Source organism: Ailuropoda melanoleuca, chromosome 4 (genome assembly GCF_002007445.2).
Source record: "Ailuropoda melanoleuca isolate Jingjing chromosome 4, ASM200744v2, whole genome shotgun sequence".
Lineage (NCBI taxonomy): Eukaryota > Metazoa > Chordata > Mammalia > Carnivora > Ursidae > Ailuropoda > Ailuropoda melanoleuca.
Window position 1 is genome coordinate 50,024,933 of NC_048221.1, and position 15,187 is coordinate 50,040,119.

Below are 15,187 nucleotides of genomic sequence, written 5' to 3' on the forward strand. Positions count from 1 at the left end.
TTTTTTTAAAGATTTTATTTTTTTTGAGCAGAGAGAAATCACAAACGGGGTGGAGAGGGGCAGAGGGAGAAGGAGAAGCAGACTCCTCTCTGAGCTGGGAGCCCAATGTGGGGCTCAGTGATTCCAGGACTGAGATAATGACCTGAGCTGAAGGTGTACACTGAACCAACTGAGCCACCCAGGTGCCCCTACTGTATTGCTTTTTATTTTTATTTTTTATTTTTTAAAAATTAGAGAGAGTGAGCCCAAATGGGGGTTAAGGGGGAGAGGCAGAAGCAGACCCCACTGAGCAGGGAGCTGGACCCAGGGTTTGATCCCAGGATCCGGAGATCACGACCTAAGCCGAAGGCAGACACCTAGCTGAGTGAGCCACCCAGGCACCCCATGTATTGCTTTTTAAAAGTGCTATTTAAAAAAACAAGAAGTGATTTTGAAAAGATTTGTTAAAAATGATGTCCAGCCAAACTGTGAGGTCATATCCCCTAGGAATAATTATTAAATCTGGTAAATCTTTTTGCCTAACCCCGCCCCTTCTTTAAAAAATGAAAAAGGGCGAAAGGGAAGTAGGGAACCTTCCTATAAGCATCCAACATTAGCTTGGTTGAGGTCTCTTTGGGGTCATTTGTCCTACTCACATAAAAGAACCTGTATCTTGTAATACAGGAGACTTTGTAAGAACTGGAATATAAAATGATGCCTCCTGGGGCACCTGGTTGTGTAGTTGGTTGAGTGTCCAGCTCTCAGTTTCAGCTCAGGTCATGATCTCCGGGTCCTAGGATCAAGCCCTGCCACAGTCTCTGTGCTCAGCAGGGAGTTTGCTTGAGATCTCTTTTCCTCTCCCTCTGCCCCTACCCCTGTTCTCACTCTCTTTCTCTCTAAAATAAATAAATCTTAAAAAAAAAAATGATGCGTCCTTTATGAGGGATTATTTTTGGGGACAAAACCTTTCTGTGTACTTACTATAATTTTAATCAGGTTAACTTGTTATTTTTTAAAAAAGTAGAATTTTCAAGAGCTGGATTGCAAAGGTGGTAGTTGCATGTTACTGTATGTGAGAATCGTTTTAACTTTGAGGTGCACATATACGGAAGTAGTGATTCTAGTATGTCTTATTGGAAAAAGGAAAAAAAACGTAAGCTCTGGCAATACTGCATTTTTTAATTATCTGGGTTGGTAGAAATTTCCACCATAATTAAGATGGTTTTTGAAGGATTTTTCTCCTTAGAGATTAACTTCTTTTTTAAAGATTTTATTTATTTATTCGACAGAGATAGAGACAGCCAGCGAGAGAGGGAACACAAGCAGGGGGAGTGGGAGAGGAAGAAGCAGGCTCATAGCAGAGGAGCCTGATGTGGGGCTCGATCCGACAATGCTGGGATCACGCCCTGAGCCGAAGGCAGACGCTTAACCGCTGTGCCACCCAGGCGCCCCTAGAGATTAACTTCTTAAAAACTTTTTTTTTTTAAGATTTATTTATTTTAGAGAGTGCATGCATGCTTAGGGGGGTGGCAGATAGAAGAAGGAGAGAAGTAGATGTCCCGCTGAGCAGTGAGCCTGATGCAGGGCTCCATCCCAGGACCCTGAGATCATGACCTGAGTTGAAATTGAGTCAGTTGCTTAAAGGACTGAGCCACCCAGCTGCCCCAAAGCTTTCTTTTCTTTTTTTTTTTTTTTTTTAAGTAAGCTCTCTGTTTGACGTGGGGTTTGAATTCGCAACCCAGAGATCAAGAGTTGCACGCTCCACTGACTGAGCCAGGCAAGCACCCCTTGAAAAGCTTTTTATGGGAAATTTCAAACATACTCAAAGTAAATGGACTAGTGTTAGTAAATCCCCCAGGTGCCCGTTACCCAGCTTCAGGAGTTCAGATTAAATTACAAATGTGCTGCAATTTAAGTTATCTTGCATCTTGGAAAAGATTCTTGTTTGGATATTTTTGTTATTCAGAAAAGGAATAGCAGGAAGAAAATCTGAAGTAAGAAAATATCATATGTGAAGTTTATAATTCATTAACATTTTTGTCACCAATATTTGTTTCCTTTTGGAGTGTAGGTAGTGGTATGGATCATTAATACAGACAGTAGAAACAAAAAATTTTGTTCCCATTTTAAGGATGTAATCAATTTATCCATCATGTGCCTTTGTAGGGAATTTTTCGTTATGTGAATTGTATTTGCTTATGCAAATATTTTTAGGAAAAGAGCTCTGTAAGGCCTCTTGCTCAAGCCATCTGGTCCCTGTGGGTATAGATGGTTTCATTAACCAAAAGAAACAAGGGCCCTTAAACAGTCATTTTGCATGAATTGAGGTCTGTGTTTTTACTGTATTTCTCAAACTTCGTTTGCATCCAAGTGACGTGGAGACTTAAATACAGAGTCCTTGGGGACCTGTTGAATCACAATATCACAGATGAGGGTGGGGTAACCTTAAAAAGCCCCCAGGTGGTTCTGATGTGAAGCTAAATTCAGGAGCCATTGCCCCATTTATTCTACAAATTAATTCATCAAATATTTGTGAGCATACTATGCCAGGCACTGTTGTAGGTATCTGGGAGACATGAGTGAAGAAGAAAAAAATTCCTGACCTCTCCATTCTAGCAGGGCTAAATTGATTTAATGTAATGTATAGCTGGTTGGTCCATTTACCATTGCCATGTGGTGGCTTGAATTAAATGTTTTATTTTGCTCCCAATTTTGTGAGTGAGGAATTCAGAAAGGCCTAGACAGGGCAGGTCTTGCTTGGGGGTTAGGGTGTTGTTCTCTCATGTGCCTCTGACACTCCAAAAGCCTGGCAAGGGCTGGATGGGCAAGATGCTTACTCACGTGGCTGGCAGTTGAGGCTGGTGCCTACAGGTGACCTCTCTAGAATATGGTGGGTGTCAGGGTGGTCTGGCCTCTTCCCTGGTGGTTGACTTCCCTGTGAGGAGCAAGCTGACAGAACCAGGGGGATGCTACAAGGCTGTTCTGACCTGTCGCTGTGTCCTGCTGGCTACAAGCGAGTCACCAGATTGGCCCAGGTTCAAGGGGAGGGAAGGGGTCACAAACCCCACCTCTCAATGGGGAGTTATGTAAGGAGAATTTGCAGACACATCTTAAAGTCACCCATGATGGTGTGGTTTTGCATTTGAAATGTTAGAGATGAGATATGCTGGGTGCTGCTTTTCTTTAAAATCCCCAGTACACAGTGTGTTCTAGAGAGAGCAGTTTTTTTCCGAAGGGGTCATTCAGAAAGGAAGTACAGGTATAGCATCCCCTTAGGGATGGTATTTTTTTTTTTTTTTTAAGATTTGTTTATTTATTTGAGAAAAGAGTGAGTGCACGTGTGCACACCGGGGAGGGGCAGAGGCAGAGGGTGAGAGAATCTCCAGCAGACTCTCTGCTGAGCACAGAGCCCAACACAGGGCTCGATCCCGTGACCCTGAGATCATGACCTGAACCGAAATCAAGAGTTGGACTCTCAACTGACTGAGCCACACAGATGCCCCTAAGGATGGTGTTCTACGACTGTGGTCACAAGTTTCATCCCTGAACCCGATAGACTGCTGATAGCTGTAAGCTGGCTCACAGAAATTTGAAGGAAACCAGGCAACAAAGTAAGCTAATGAACCAATGCAGAGCTTTCACCGTGGCCAGAAGAACAAGGCAGAGTTTGTCCTGCTGATGACTGAGTATGAGAGGCCGTCTTCACACCAGAGAGCTCACCCTTTGTTTGTTTTCTTTTCTGCAGCCTAAGGAGAGGGAGGTGGTGATAGAGCACACCTCTTCAGGAAGTGACTGGTCTGACGTGGATGAGGTCTCCACTGTCAGATTCTCTCAGGAGGAGCCCAGCTCGCTGAAACTCTCCGCAGTTCCAGAGCCTTCTGCCTTCTCCACTGACTATGTCATGTACCCGGCTCATTTGTACAGTAGTCCGTGGCGTGACTACGCCAGCTATTGGACCAGCAGCCCCAAGCCTTCTGGTTACCCCTCCGTGGGCAGCAGCAGCAGCAGCAGCGACCCGCTGCAGGCAGGGAGGAGCAGCCGGGGCCTCCTGAGTGATTATTCCCCTAACTCTGCAGGGAGCTCCCAGAACACCTCCAGAGACCAGGAGGTGACCGAGGAAGGCAGATCCCAGAACTCCCGTTCATTTCGTTTCTCCAGAAGCTCCGAAGAAGAGGGGAAGGAAAAAAGAGCGCTACAGGAGGAGGCGCCCCCTCGTCCCTGCGGAGGACATGCATCCAGCTCCCTGCCAAGGAACCATCGGGAGTCAGGCCCAGAGGAGGGTTTCATTGACACCCACTGTCACTTGGACATGCTGTATTCCAAGTTGGCTTTCAAAGGGTCCTTCACCAAGTTCAGAAAAATTTATAGCAGCTCCTTCCCTAAAGAATTTCAGGGCTGCATCTCTGACTTCTGTGATCCTCGGACACTGACAGATTGCCTGTGGGAGGAGCTGTTAAAAGAGGATCTGGTTTGGGGAGCCTTTGGCTGTCATCCTCATTTTGCACGTTACTACAGTGAGAGTCAAGAGAGAAATCTTTTGCAAGCGTTAAGGCACCCCAAGGCTGTGGCATTTGGGGAGATGGGCTTGGATTACTCGTATAAGTGCACCACTCCTGTCCCAGAACAGCACAAGGTAATGAGGCTCTCCTTAGTTTGCTCACAGTTTTCGTTCCTCTGTCAGTTGTTGAACCTAACAATAAAGGTTTCTCTACTTTTGGATCTAAAGAATTCAGAACCCTTAAAAATATAATTGCTCTTGTCCAGACCATCAAGATGTCACTTGTCAAATACTTCACCAACTATTTCTTTACTCTTTATTATGTAGGAGAGGGGGATAGTTACTCTGTGACATCTTATGGCTAATGATATATGTGGCAAGACATTTGTTTTCCTTCCTTCTTGGGGAAGCAACCAGTTTTATGTTTGTTTAATTAAACTATATATATATATTTTTTAAAGATTTTATTTATTTATTCGACAGAGATAGAGACAGCCAGCGAGAGAGGGAACACAAGCAGGGGGAGTGGGAGAGGAAGAAGCAGGCTCATAGCAGAGGGGCCTGACGTGGGGCTCGATCCCATAATGCGGATCACGCCCTGAGCCGAAGGCAGACGCTTAACCACTGTGCCACCCAGGCGCCCCATAATTAAACTATATTTTTATTCTGGTTTTAAAAGTTAAGTGTGCCCATAGCAGAATATTTGGAAAATACAAAACTGTAAAGAAGAGAATTTCCCATCCACCAGAGATGGCAACTGCTGCCATCTTATAATGTATTCTTCGAGTGTCGACATTTGGCAGGGGAAGGGAGGTTCCAGCACTTCAGTGGAAGTTTCTGATTTGGGAAGGAGTAGGGCGAGGAGAAAGACCCTCCCATCTTGTCCTTGCTCACACTGCCAGGTTGGTTTTGTTGTAGAATTTGTTGTGTGCAGGCTTCCTGCTGATGCCTGGTAGGCTGGGTCTGCATGCCCAGTATGCTTCAGGCCCTGGTGAGCGGGTGTGTGGATGCCAGCCGGGGCAGAATTTAGCAAGCTGGCTTTCCCTTTGGCACAGTCCCCAGCACAGCTGGGTCAACCTCTGCTGTGCACTGATGCTGTGCCCCATCGCTACTGGCATCTGCGGTTAATGGTGAATTAAGAGAGGAAATGTTCTAGAGGCAGAGGTTTCTTAATTTTGCCTTGACCAAAGAGAAAATTCAGTGACAGTGTGGTACTCTCCTGACAAAGCAGAAGGCTCCAGATCTTTATATACCTTTAGGAGACAGAGATTCCAGTTTGAATACAGTTGTCCATGGCAACCAATAGGCGAGGAAGGTTTAATAGTTAATTTACATAAGAAACAATTTCAGGTGTTCAGATGCTTCGGAAGGATCTTTATTTATTTATTTATTTAGAAGATTTTATGTGAGAGAGAGAGAGAGCAAGCATGAGCAGGGGGGAGGGGGAAGGCTTGAGGGAGAGGGAGAAGCAGACTCCCTACTGAGCAGGGAGCCCGATGTGGGGCTGGATTCCAGGACCCTGGGATCATGACCTGAGCTGAAGGCAGAAGCTTAACCGACTGAGCCACCCAGGTGCCCCTGGAAGGACCTCTTTAAGACGGGTTTTCTAGGACCTGTTAAGGTTACTAAATTTGGAACAGGTTAATTTTGACTTGATCTACTTTCAGATAGGTAGGTGGGATTTTATTTGTGTGAATGTGTCCAGTTTTCTACTTTATCTAATGAGTTTCTAATGTAGTGTTTCTATTCAGAATTTGTTTTGTCTCACACATTCATGCAACCTCTTGCCTGTCCAGAGTTCCTTTTCACTGTTAATATTAGGAAGCTTGCAGTTTCTGGCTTCAGGTGGTCATATATTAGTCAGAAGTGAATGGAAAAATAGCTAAGTTTGAAGACCTAGTAAACATTTTTAAGAAAGTGAGAAAAATCTTTAATATTCAGCTTTCCTGGCTTGTTTCTCTGGCTCAAGGCAGGTGTGGTGTGGACAGGAGGACAGTTGAGAAATGGATGCCCTGAGGCCACTGGCAGGAGGAGGAGAGCATGGTGTTTAAATGTGTAGATGGTATTTATAGAATGCCTGCCATGTGCCAGGAAATGTGCCGAGTATTTCACAGTAACTTTTTCCTTGATTAAATTATGGCATCAGATCTGCATATACAGGCACATGGGGCATGCTGCACCACAGACTGAACTGGAAGTTATCACAGAGGGTGATGAGTAAAATCTTGTGGCTATCCTCTGGCTTGGTGAGATGGGTCTCAGGACCAGAAAACAGGGATTCAGAGGAAAGAAATTGCTGGCAGCGGGAGGGCAGCACTCCCTGTATAGGATGGAAGATAAGATATTTCTGCAAAACACTGAAGACTCCCAGGCCGACTGAGGAAACTGGTACCACATTCTTGATGTAAATATACACTTAGGCCCCAGAGTGAGAGGGGTGGTACCTAGCAACTGTACTAGGTGGACGCCTGCACTGAGTTACATTTGCCTAAAAGTTGAGTGGTTGACAAGTTCTTGGTGTGTCCCTGCTGAATATTTTACCTGGTGAAGGGAAGAAGAAAAGCTGATGAAGAACCGTATCTGGTGAAGTGGTAGGGTGCCAGCTTTGGCATCACTAGAGAGAACTTGGTTTCTGTTACCTAATATTTTCTGGAAGGTTTGGAAAATAGAGGAAAGCAGAAAAATTGGGGAAAAGTCAGTAGTTATCTTGCTACTCAGAGCGAACCTCTGATAACTTTTTCCTTATCTGTGTGTTCATAGATTTAATAATTTTTTTTGAAGATTTTATTTATTTGAGAGGAACAGAGAGCGCATGAGCAGGGGGAGAGGGAGGAGCAGACTCCCCGCTGAGCAAGGACCCCCCCCCCCCCCGCCCATGCGGGGCTCGATCCTAGGACCCTGGGATTATGACCTGTGCCGAAGGCAGACACTTAACTGACTGAGCCACCCAGGAGCCCCTAGATTTAACTCTTTAACTTCCTATTTGACTCCTCAGAGTTAGGTTCTGGATAGTTCAGGTATGAGTTGCACACATCAGCCAGTATGATTATCAGAATCTCTTGGTATCTGGGCTTCAAAAGCCGGGGAGAACGGACTGGCCTTGCCTACTGGGCTGGCTGATCCAGCTGCCTCTTGTGTTTGACTGAAATCAATTATTGGGGTAATGGGTGTGCAGGAGTCACTGGGCCACCCCCAGGAGAGACTGACTGGCTCAGGAATCCCTGGAAATAACGGATCCGTGGGGAACCCAAGCTCATGCAGGCAGAGGAGGCGTAATTATGCTGGGTAGGTAACTTACCTACGCTTCATTCGCCACTGCTGCCTGTCAGCTGGGTTCCCGGTAAGGACAGCTGCCCTAGATAGCTGCAGCCCGGCCACGTGGTCCTGCCTTCTGTCAGGTCTTCTGTCTTCATGTTTTTGAAATTTGGATATTTTACAAAATGCTATATATATATATATATATATATATTTTAAGATTTATTTATTAGAGAGAGTACGAGCCAGGGGGAGAGGCAGAGGGAAGGGCAGAAGGAGACTCCCCCACTGAACAGGGAGCCCAATATGAAGCTCGATCCCAGGACTCCGAGATGATGACCTGAGCCAAAGGCAGATGCTTAACCGACTGAGCCACTCAGGTGCCCCTCAAACACTATTTTTAATGTCTTTGTCCCTTGTAGGATTGCAAGGGACAAAAGGTGGCATGTCTAACAAGGTCCTGTCTTAGAAGCAAGGAAATGTGTGTTGTGTGTCCATGCTTTTTAAAAATAAGTTAGGAAACAAACAACAAAAAAAAATAGTTTTGAATATTTTTTCCCCTTGTGAAAAGGTTCTGGTTTCAACTATATTTTGAAAAATATACCTTTTAGCAGCTGTGTAGTAGTCTACCCTAAGGCTATAGTTTTACCCTTAGGAAGAATTTTTTAGAACAGAAATTAAGCCTTGGAATTAGAACCTCTTGCAACTTGGGATGCCTGGGTGGCTCAGTTAGCTAAGTGTCTGCCTTCTGCTCAGGTCATGATCCCGGGGTCCTGGGATCAAGTCCCGCATCAGGCTCCTTGCTCAGCAGGGAGCCTGCTTCTCCCTCCGCGGCTCCCCCTGCTTGTGTGTGCACGCTCTCTTTCCCTCTCCCCCCTCTCTCTTGCTCTCTGACAAATAAATAAATAAAATCTTAAAAAAAAAAAAAGAAAAGAATTTCAACCTCCTGCCTCTGTAGGGGTCTGTGGAGGGCAGATGTGCTAGGAGGAGGTCCAGCTGCAGGTACTGGAAATAGCACATCTTTAAAGCCTCTACCAAGCATTCTAAGATTTTGGTGTCTGTGGTCATTTTCCTTTTGCTGAAAACACAGGTTAAACAAGAATGACCTCAGAATTCTTACTGGCTCAGTGTCGCTCTTTGGAGAAGAGGTAGCACAAGCATCAGTTGTGACAATGTCGTTCTCAGGTGAACATCACAGGACTCAAAGTACCGGCAGTATCGTATTTTATGTTAAAAATGCAAACATGCATTATATTCCACAGTTGAAAACAACTCATGGAAACATGTAGTTTAAGATGAAGTCATTTGTTTATAACGAGTTAATACTTGGGTTCTTCTAAAGCTGAACCTGTTAGAGGAAAGAAGTCCTAGACCCTTTTTCATTTAAATTATTAACACTTTGTGTATTTTACTAGTGATTTAAAAGTGGCTAGAGTTTTTTTTTTTTTTTTTTTAAAAGGAAATAAAAGGTTAGGGGAGCCTGGCTGGCTCAGTCAGTAGAGCATGTGACTCTTGATCTTGGGGTTTTGAGTTCAAGTCCCATGTAGGGTATAGAGATTACTTAAAAATAAAATCTTAAAAAAAAAAAAGAAAAGAAAAGAAAGAAGTTAAAAAATGGAAGGTAGTTTATCAGTAGGTATTCACCTAGAAGGATATCAGATTTTGGTTGAGTAAAGAAGTAAAGTGGAGAAAATATGTAATTTCCATTCTTTAAAGTATTTGAGCACCTTCTGAGATCCAGGTATTGTGCAGGTGTGTGTGTGCGTATGTGTGTACACACAGCTCTTTGGAAAATGTGTAGAAGGTGATTACCTCTTGGGAGTAGGCGTAGAGGTTGGGACGGTGAGGGGAAGGGCACGTAAGTTGAACTTCATGTTCCTGAGCCCTGGCCTGCAGCCCCACATGGGCACGGCATAGTGGTTGCCAAGTGGAGGCCTGGGTTCATGTTGGAATTGTGGTGCCCCGGCTTGCCAGCTGCAGATGACTTGACCTCCCTTGGAGCCTCCTTTTCTTGACTGCATGGTGGGCTAACAGCAATAACCTACCTTGGGGTGCTTGTGAGGGTCGCGTTAATAATACACCTACGCGCTCCGAGCACTGCCTAGTAAGCACCCTGTAAGTGCGGGCTGTTGTTACGATACATGACACAGTCTGCAGAGATGGAGGCCGTGGGAGTGCCTGTGGCCTGGGTGTTCTGAGGTGTAACAGGCTTCTGAAGTGGCTCTAACACATGTCCCTTTGCCTTCTCCCAGGTGTTTGAGAGACAGCTGCAGCTGGCCGTGTCTCTGAAGAAGCCCTTGGTGATCCACTGCCGAGAAGCTGATGAAGATCTGCTGAACATCATGAAAAAATTTGTGCCCTCAGACTACAAGATCCATAGGTTAGAAGGCTGGAGCTTTGGTGGGCAGATGAAATGAACACTTCCTTCTGTGTAGGACGTTAGTTGGAAAAAGGAAAACTCAGTGAGGAGATGATAGTATTAGGTCTTTGTGATGTAGTATCTTCTGTAAAGATTAACTGTTAGGTGAACCATGGAAAGTTTCTGATTCTGACCATTTTTTACTTACAGAATGGCAGTTTTATATGGTTTGAGCTAATATCCCAAACCACCAGTGAGCAGGAAGGGGACTTCCGTGGCTCTCATCCCTGGTGGCAGGCTAAAATGGAGTCTGAGTGCTCAGAAATGAGGGCTGTTGATCTGAGGAGAGGCCACGTGCTGTGACTTAGTGCACAGATAACATTCCAGGGCACCTACAAAGAAATTCTTTGCTTTTCTGAAAGTTCATTTCCCCCACATTGAAATTCAGTATGTATTTAATCCTAATTGTATTTAGGGGCTCTTAAGTTCGGTGTGGTAAACTCTTGATGTCCTGCCGCGTGCCTGTCGTGGGTGTTGGCTCAGGGCCCCCAGGAGCAGCTGTGGGAGGCAGATGAGTCATCCGGTGATTTCTGCAGAGCACAGGCCCGAGGTGGGCATAAAGAGCCAGAAGAGGGGCCATTAGCTTAGCTTTGCTGGAGACGGGCCAGGAGCTGGTGCCTGGGTTGGCTCTTTCAAGATGGGTGAGATGGGTTAACTGAAAAAAAACCCAAAAAACAAAAAACAAAAAAAACGGAGTCTAGAACCCAAACCAGGTGTTGACAGGCAGCAGAAGGTGGTGGATTATCAGGCCAGACTGCTGCCTTTCAGGTGCCCAGCCAGAGAGAACGACCTCTCCGACTGTGGTAGCCCAGGCCAGAGATGAGGTATAATCCCTTGGCTCTCTGGGGTGGGTTGGTTGGTGTCTCATGGCTTTGTTTGGGGGTGGCTTTGAAGGAAATCTCATGGGGGGGCAGGTAAACCAGGGCTAAGATGGCTCAGTGAAGTGTTGTGGCTGGAGGAAGCCATGAATTTTCAGATCGGTTGGCGATATGTAATGTACTAAGAACATGAACAGTTACCAAATTCAGAGAAGATTCCGCTGTGGCCCCACTCCTTAATATCTTCCCTTCTTCTGTTTCCTTCCAGTCCATTTGATTGCAGAAACATAATTTGTACCTATTGTAGTTGTGATCTTGGAGGGGCCACAGCCTTTAATTCTGCTTCTCTTCTTGTGTTACAAGCGTACCCTGTCCCTGTATTGTTCTCTCTCCCCCGTGGGGGTCACTTGAAGTGGCTATGTGGGATTTGGTGCTATGATGGGTTGACTGCTGAGCTTCAGACCCGAGTCGCCTTGGGTCTTACTGTGTTGTAATCAGTTCTTGTCTGGTGACTGTGGAGTCCTTCCCTTGGATGCAGTCTTTGTGTTTCTGGGAACTTGTCCACAGAAGAGAATTTGAGAGGGAAGGTGGGGGTGGAGGGCGCTGTGAAAGGGACCCTGACCTGGGAACCCTCCTTTCCCCCACCAGGCACTGCTTCACCGGCAGCTACCCAGTCATCGAGCCCCTGCTGAAGCACTTCCCCAACATGTCTGTGGGCTTCACCGCAGTCCTGACTTACTCCTCCGCCTGGGAGGCCCGGGACGCTCTGAAGCAGATCCCGCTGGAGAGAATCATCGTGGAAACGGACGCTCCCTACTTCCTGCCCCGACAGGTAGGGGTGTCATCAGGCTGAGTTGAGGTGGGGGGGGAGGGGGCTGGTCACCTTTGCAAGGTTGGCAGGGCCAGAGCCCCAGTGACTGCCAGGTCTCACCCTTGGCTGTGTAGATGTCTCCTTATTGTGGTTCTGCAAAACCAAAGGTCTAGGGGTCTGAGAAGCTGAAGGGTAACCACTCTCTTCCAGGCAGTGCAAAGCCCTACCCTGTAGAGGGTAGTCCAAGGAAGCGTGGGACCCTGCTCACCCAGAGCCCCCCATGACTAGGACTCTTCCTGCACCTGCAGGTAAAGGGGTCTCTACAGGGCAGCCCCAAAGAGGTCCTTGCTGGGGAAGGGCAGGGAGGGGGATCTGTATCATGGCTGTGCGCAGAAGGCACAGTGATGTTCTGAATGCTTGATGTCTTCCAGGTTCCCAAAAGTCTCTGCCAGTACGCCCACCCAGGCCTGGCCTTGCATACAGTTCGAGAGATTGCAAGGGTCAAAGATCAGCCGCTCTCCCACACCTTGGCCATCTTGCGTGAGAACACCAGCCGCCTCTACAATCTTTAAGCAGAGAGGGTGCAGTCAGGAGGAAAAGGTCAGATGAGAAGAGGTCATAAAAATTACATTATAGGTTTTTAAAAAATCAGGACAAAAATAGGTTTCTCTGCATTTTCTTACTGTAGAGAATGTGAACATAGAGTGAGCATTAAGCCTGATCTGTCTTGAGTGAACTTGGTTTGGGACCGTCTTCCTTTTCTCTTCCCACCCCTCCAGGACAACCAGTGGCCTGACTGAAGATGGGTCCCAGGGCAAGGAGATGTCTGGAGAGCCTACCGGAACGGAGAAAAGCAGGACAGGATGTTTGCCTTGAAGTCCCGTCATAAGGCTCTACTTGGGCCGGTGGGTGGGGTGGGGTGCAGCGGAGCGGGATGCCAGTGAGGGGTTACCCAGGGCGGTCAGTGGAGAAGGAAGAAGCCAAGAGGCGGGTGCAGTGCATCTGCCAGTCCCGATGCCCGTGCTCCGCAGCCTGCGGTTTTGAGCAGTCTTCACAGACACCCTCCTCCTCGTCTTAGCACACGTGGGTGTGTAACTCGGCTCCTGGTGGTTGTCAGTTCTAAAAATGAACTCCCAAGTGGGAAAGCTTCTCTGGGGGACATTGGCTGGAGCCCCGTCTCTGAGGTGTATGGTCCTGCCACCGCGAAGTCCTCCCCCTCCCTTCCCAGGACGAGTCTTCAGGTCGGCTGTCCCATTGCCACGTCAGTTCCACTTGGGCATGGGTGGAAGACCGCGGCCACTGGCCTTACTGGTTCCACTGCCAGCGGTATGGAGGGGCTGGGGGTCGCTCACTGTCCAGGGAAGTCCTGGCCGATGGAGATTGGGACGGACTGGGGGACTCAAGGAAGAGGCCTTGAGGAAGAGGACCCCAGAGAAGGGGTTTCTCCTTACCGGTGCCCCCAGGGCTGCAGCTCGCTTGTGTTAAACTGAGAAGGGTCCAGTTTGCAGCAGATGCAACCTCCTACCCTGCTGTCAGGGGGTCCCAGCTGCCTGTTTCTCCATTTTTGTCCCATTCTCCTGGAACACTGGACCAAGAATACTTCTGTTTCACCCCATGTGACAGCCCCCCTGTGTGCCCCACGCAGGCTGAGAGGTAAACCAATTTAATTCTGCAAAACAGTGATGGGGCCACTCAGCCCTGGTTTCTGGGCTGTGCAGAACAAGCAGGCCTGTCGTCTCTCCCTTCCAGTCCCCTCCCAGGGCTCTCCCTTGCCTTTGCCTCATCTGTGTCCTTTCTCCGTGTTGGAAGTGAGAGCCTCTCCTTTGACTTTTGAGCAGTTGGGTCATCAAGTTCTAAGCTCTGTTCTGTTCCCTGCTGGCCTGTTACAGGCCCTGGAAGGTTATAATGGTCAAGGGTTAAGTCTGAGGACACTCTGCACTTTGTCCAAAAGGATCCTTTACTCTGAGCTCCCACGGTGAGACTGGACACCCTGAGTCCCTTGTCTGTTTCTTGGAGACCAGAGGCTGAAGTCGTAAAACCCATCCCTTAATGCTGGGTTTCTCTAGGTGTTTTTGGAAGGTGCATTTGAGCCTTGTAAGTGAAAAGGGAATGGACTCAACATTTCCTATCTGGTATTTCCGTCTTGCCCCAGTACACCCGTCACTGGCCTGGGAGGTAGGCCTTGATTCACAGTTGACCTTCCACGTGTCAGCCACAGGTTATCTGTGCCTCCAGTTTGCCAGCATAGAGAGTCGGGGGCTTGTTCTCCTGCTTGGAGGAATCAGAGGACTGAGTATTTCAGAGTGCTTTATTGTCACCCCAATGAACTGCAGCCTGTGCAGCCCCTTCCCCACGAGCCCTGGATGTCAGTACTGCCCACGCCGGCAGTTGACTGGCCCTGCGCTGGAGGGTTCGGGGAGAGCACTGAGCAGATGTCCCCGAGCCTGTGCGGCCTCCCTGCCAAGGTAAAGCACAAGGTGCTATATCCTTTCACCTCTAGGAATTAAGATGGTCATTTCTGTGTGTCACACAGTGAAACACGACTTGTGTGGGTGCAAAAGCCGGTGGGCATTGTTTTTGATTCGATTTTTGGCTGGCTGATGTGATTGTGTTTGCTGTGCTGCCGGAATGCCTCTGTATGTCCCCCCACCCCCTGCCCCTTTTGGCCATCTCTGTCTGAAAATAAAGTGATTGGTCTTCAGCCAGCTCCTATGCTGTCCGTGTTTGGTTAGATTTCTGAGTGAAGGCAACAATTAAGTTGTTGTAACCTGAGAATCCAAAGGTCTGGAGAAATTCTCAAGTGCACATGTGTGTCTCTGCAAAATTAAAGTGGTAATAAGAATACATGGTACCTTCTTGTAAGTTTGGCCGCCCTTGAGCATTAACCGACTTTATTGCCTGGGAACTCGGAAGTAAGTATTCCTCCGCTTCCTTTCCTCCCCAGAGCACTGTGGTGGGAAACATCGCAAGGGTGGTGTTGACTGGATCCATTGTCTCGAGGGCGGCTTCAGACTGCAAGCTCCTCTGATGCCTCCGGGCAAACTTCGGGGGAAGCCCTGTGTCACTACTTGTTCTCGGTTCTCTCATTTTGTGCTAAGGTATTAATGAACACAGGTGCACAAGCCAGAGGTAAACCTGTAAAAAGGAAGGCTGTGTTCCAAGAATGATAAATCCAGAACCGGAGTCGATGCGTCATCGAGACACCATCATTGATGGTGTATTTTCAGCATAATCCTGTCACTTTGTCTCCTCTGTTCCTTCCCAGGTGAACACGCAGTTGACTGCCTCTGCTCGGTGATGGTCTTACTTGTGGCTAGAAATCTGCTGCTCTCAGCTTTTACGATGCTTGCGTCTTTATTAAGCTTGGGACCAGTTACCAGTTACCGTCAGCACTTTGATGTTGGTGT

General features: G+C 47.4%; 1 protein-coding gene across 5 annotated transcripts in view; it reads left to right on the forward strand.

The window, feature by feature from the left end:
* Positions 1–14,486, forward strand: part of TATDN2 (TatD DNase domain containing 2) — a 29,636-nt gene extending 15,150 nt beyond the window's left edge. For 4 of the 5 annotated variants that reach the window (XM_034658768.1, XM_034658767.1, XM_034658766.1 and 1 more), the window contains 5 exons: positions 3,725–4,612; positions 9,985–10,112; positions 11,618–11,801; positions 12,212–12,380; positions 12,560–14,486. In XM_034658768.1, coding sequence (XP_034514659.1) covers positions 3,725–4,612; positions 9,985–10,112; positions 11,618–11,801; positions 12,212–12,352 — 1,341 coding nt within the window. In that variant the 3' untranslated portion in view covers positions 12,353–12,380; positions 12,560–14,486. Of the gene's footprint in view, positions 1–3,724; positions 4,613–9,984; positions 10,113–11,617; positions 11,802–11,990; positions 12,089–12,211; positions 12,381–12,559 lie in introns of those variants that run through there. The other variant, XR_859046.3, reaches the window with a different exon arrangement.
* The last annotated feature ends 701 nt before the right edge of the window (positions 14,487–15,187 follow it).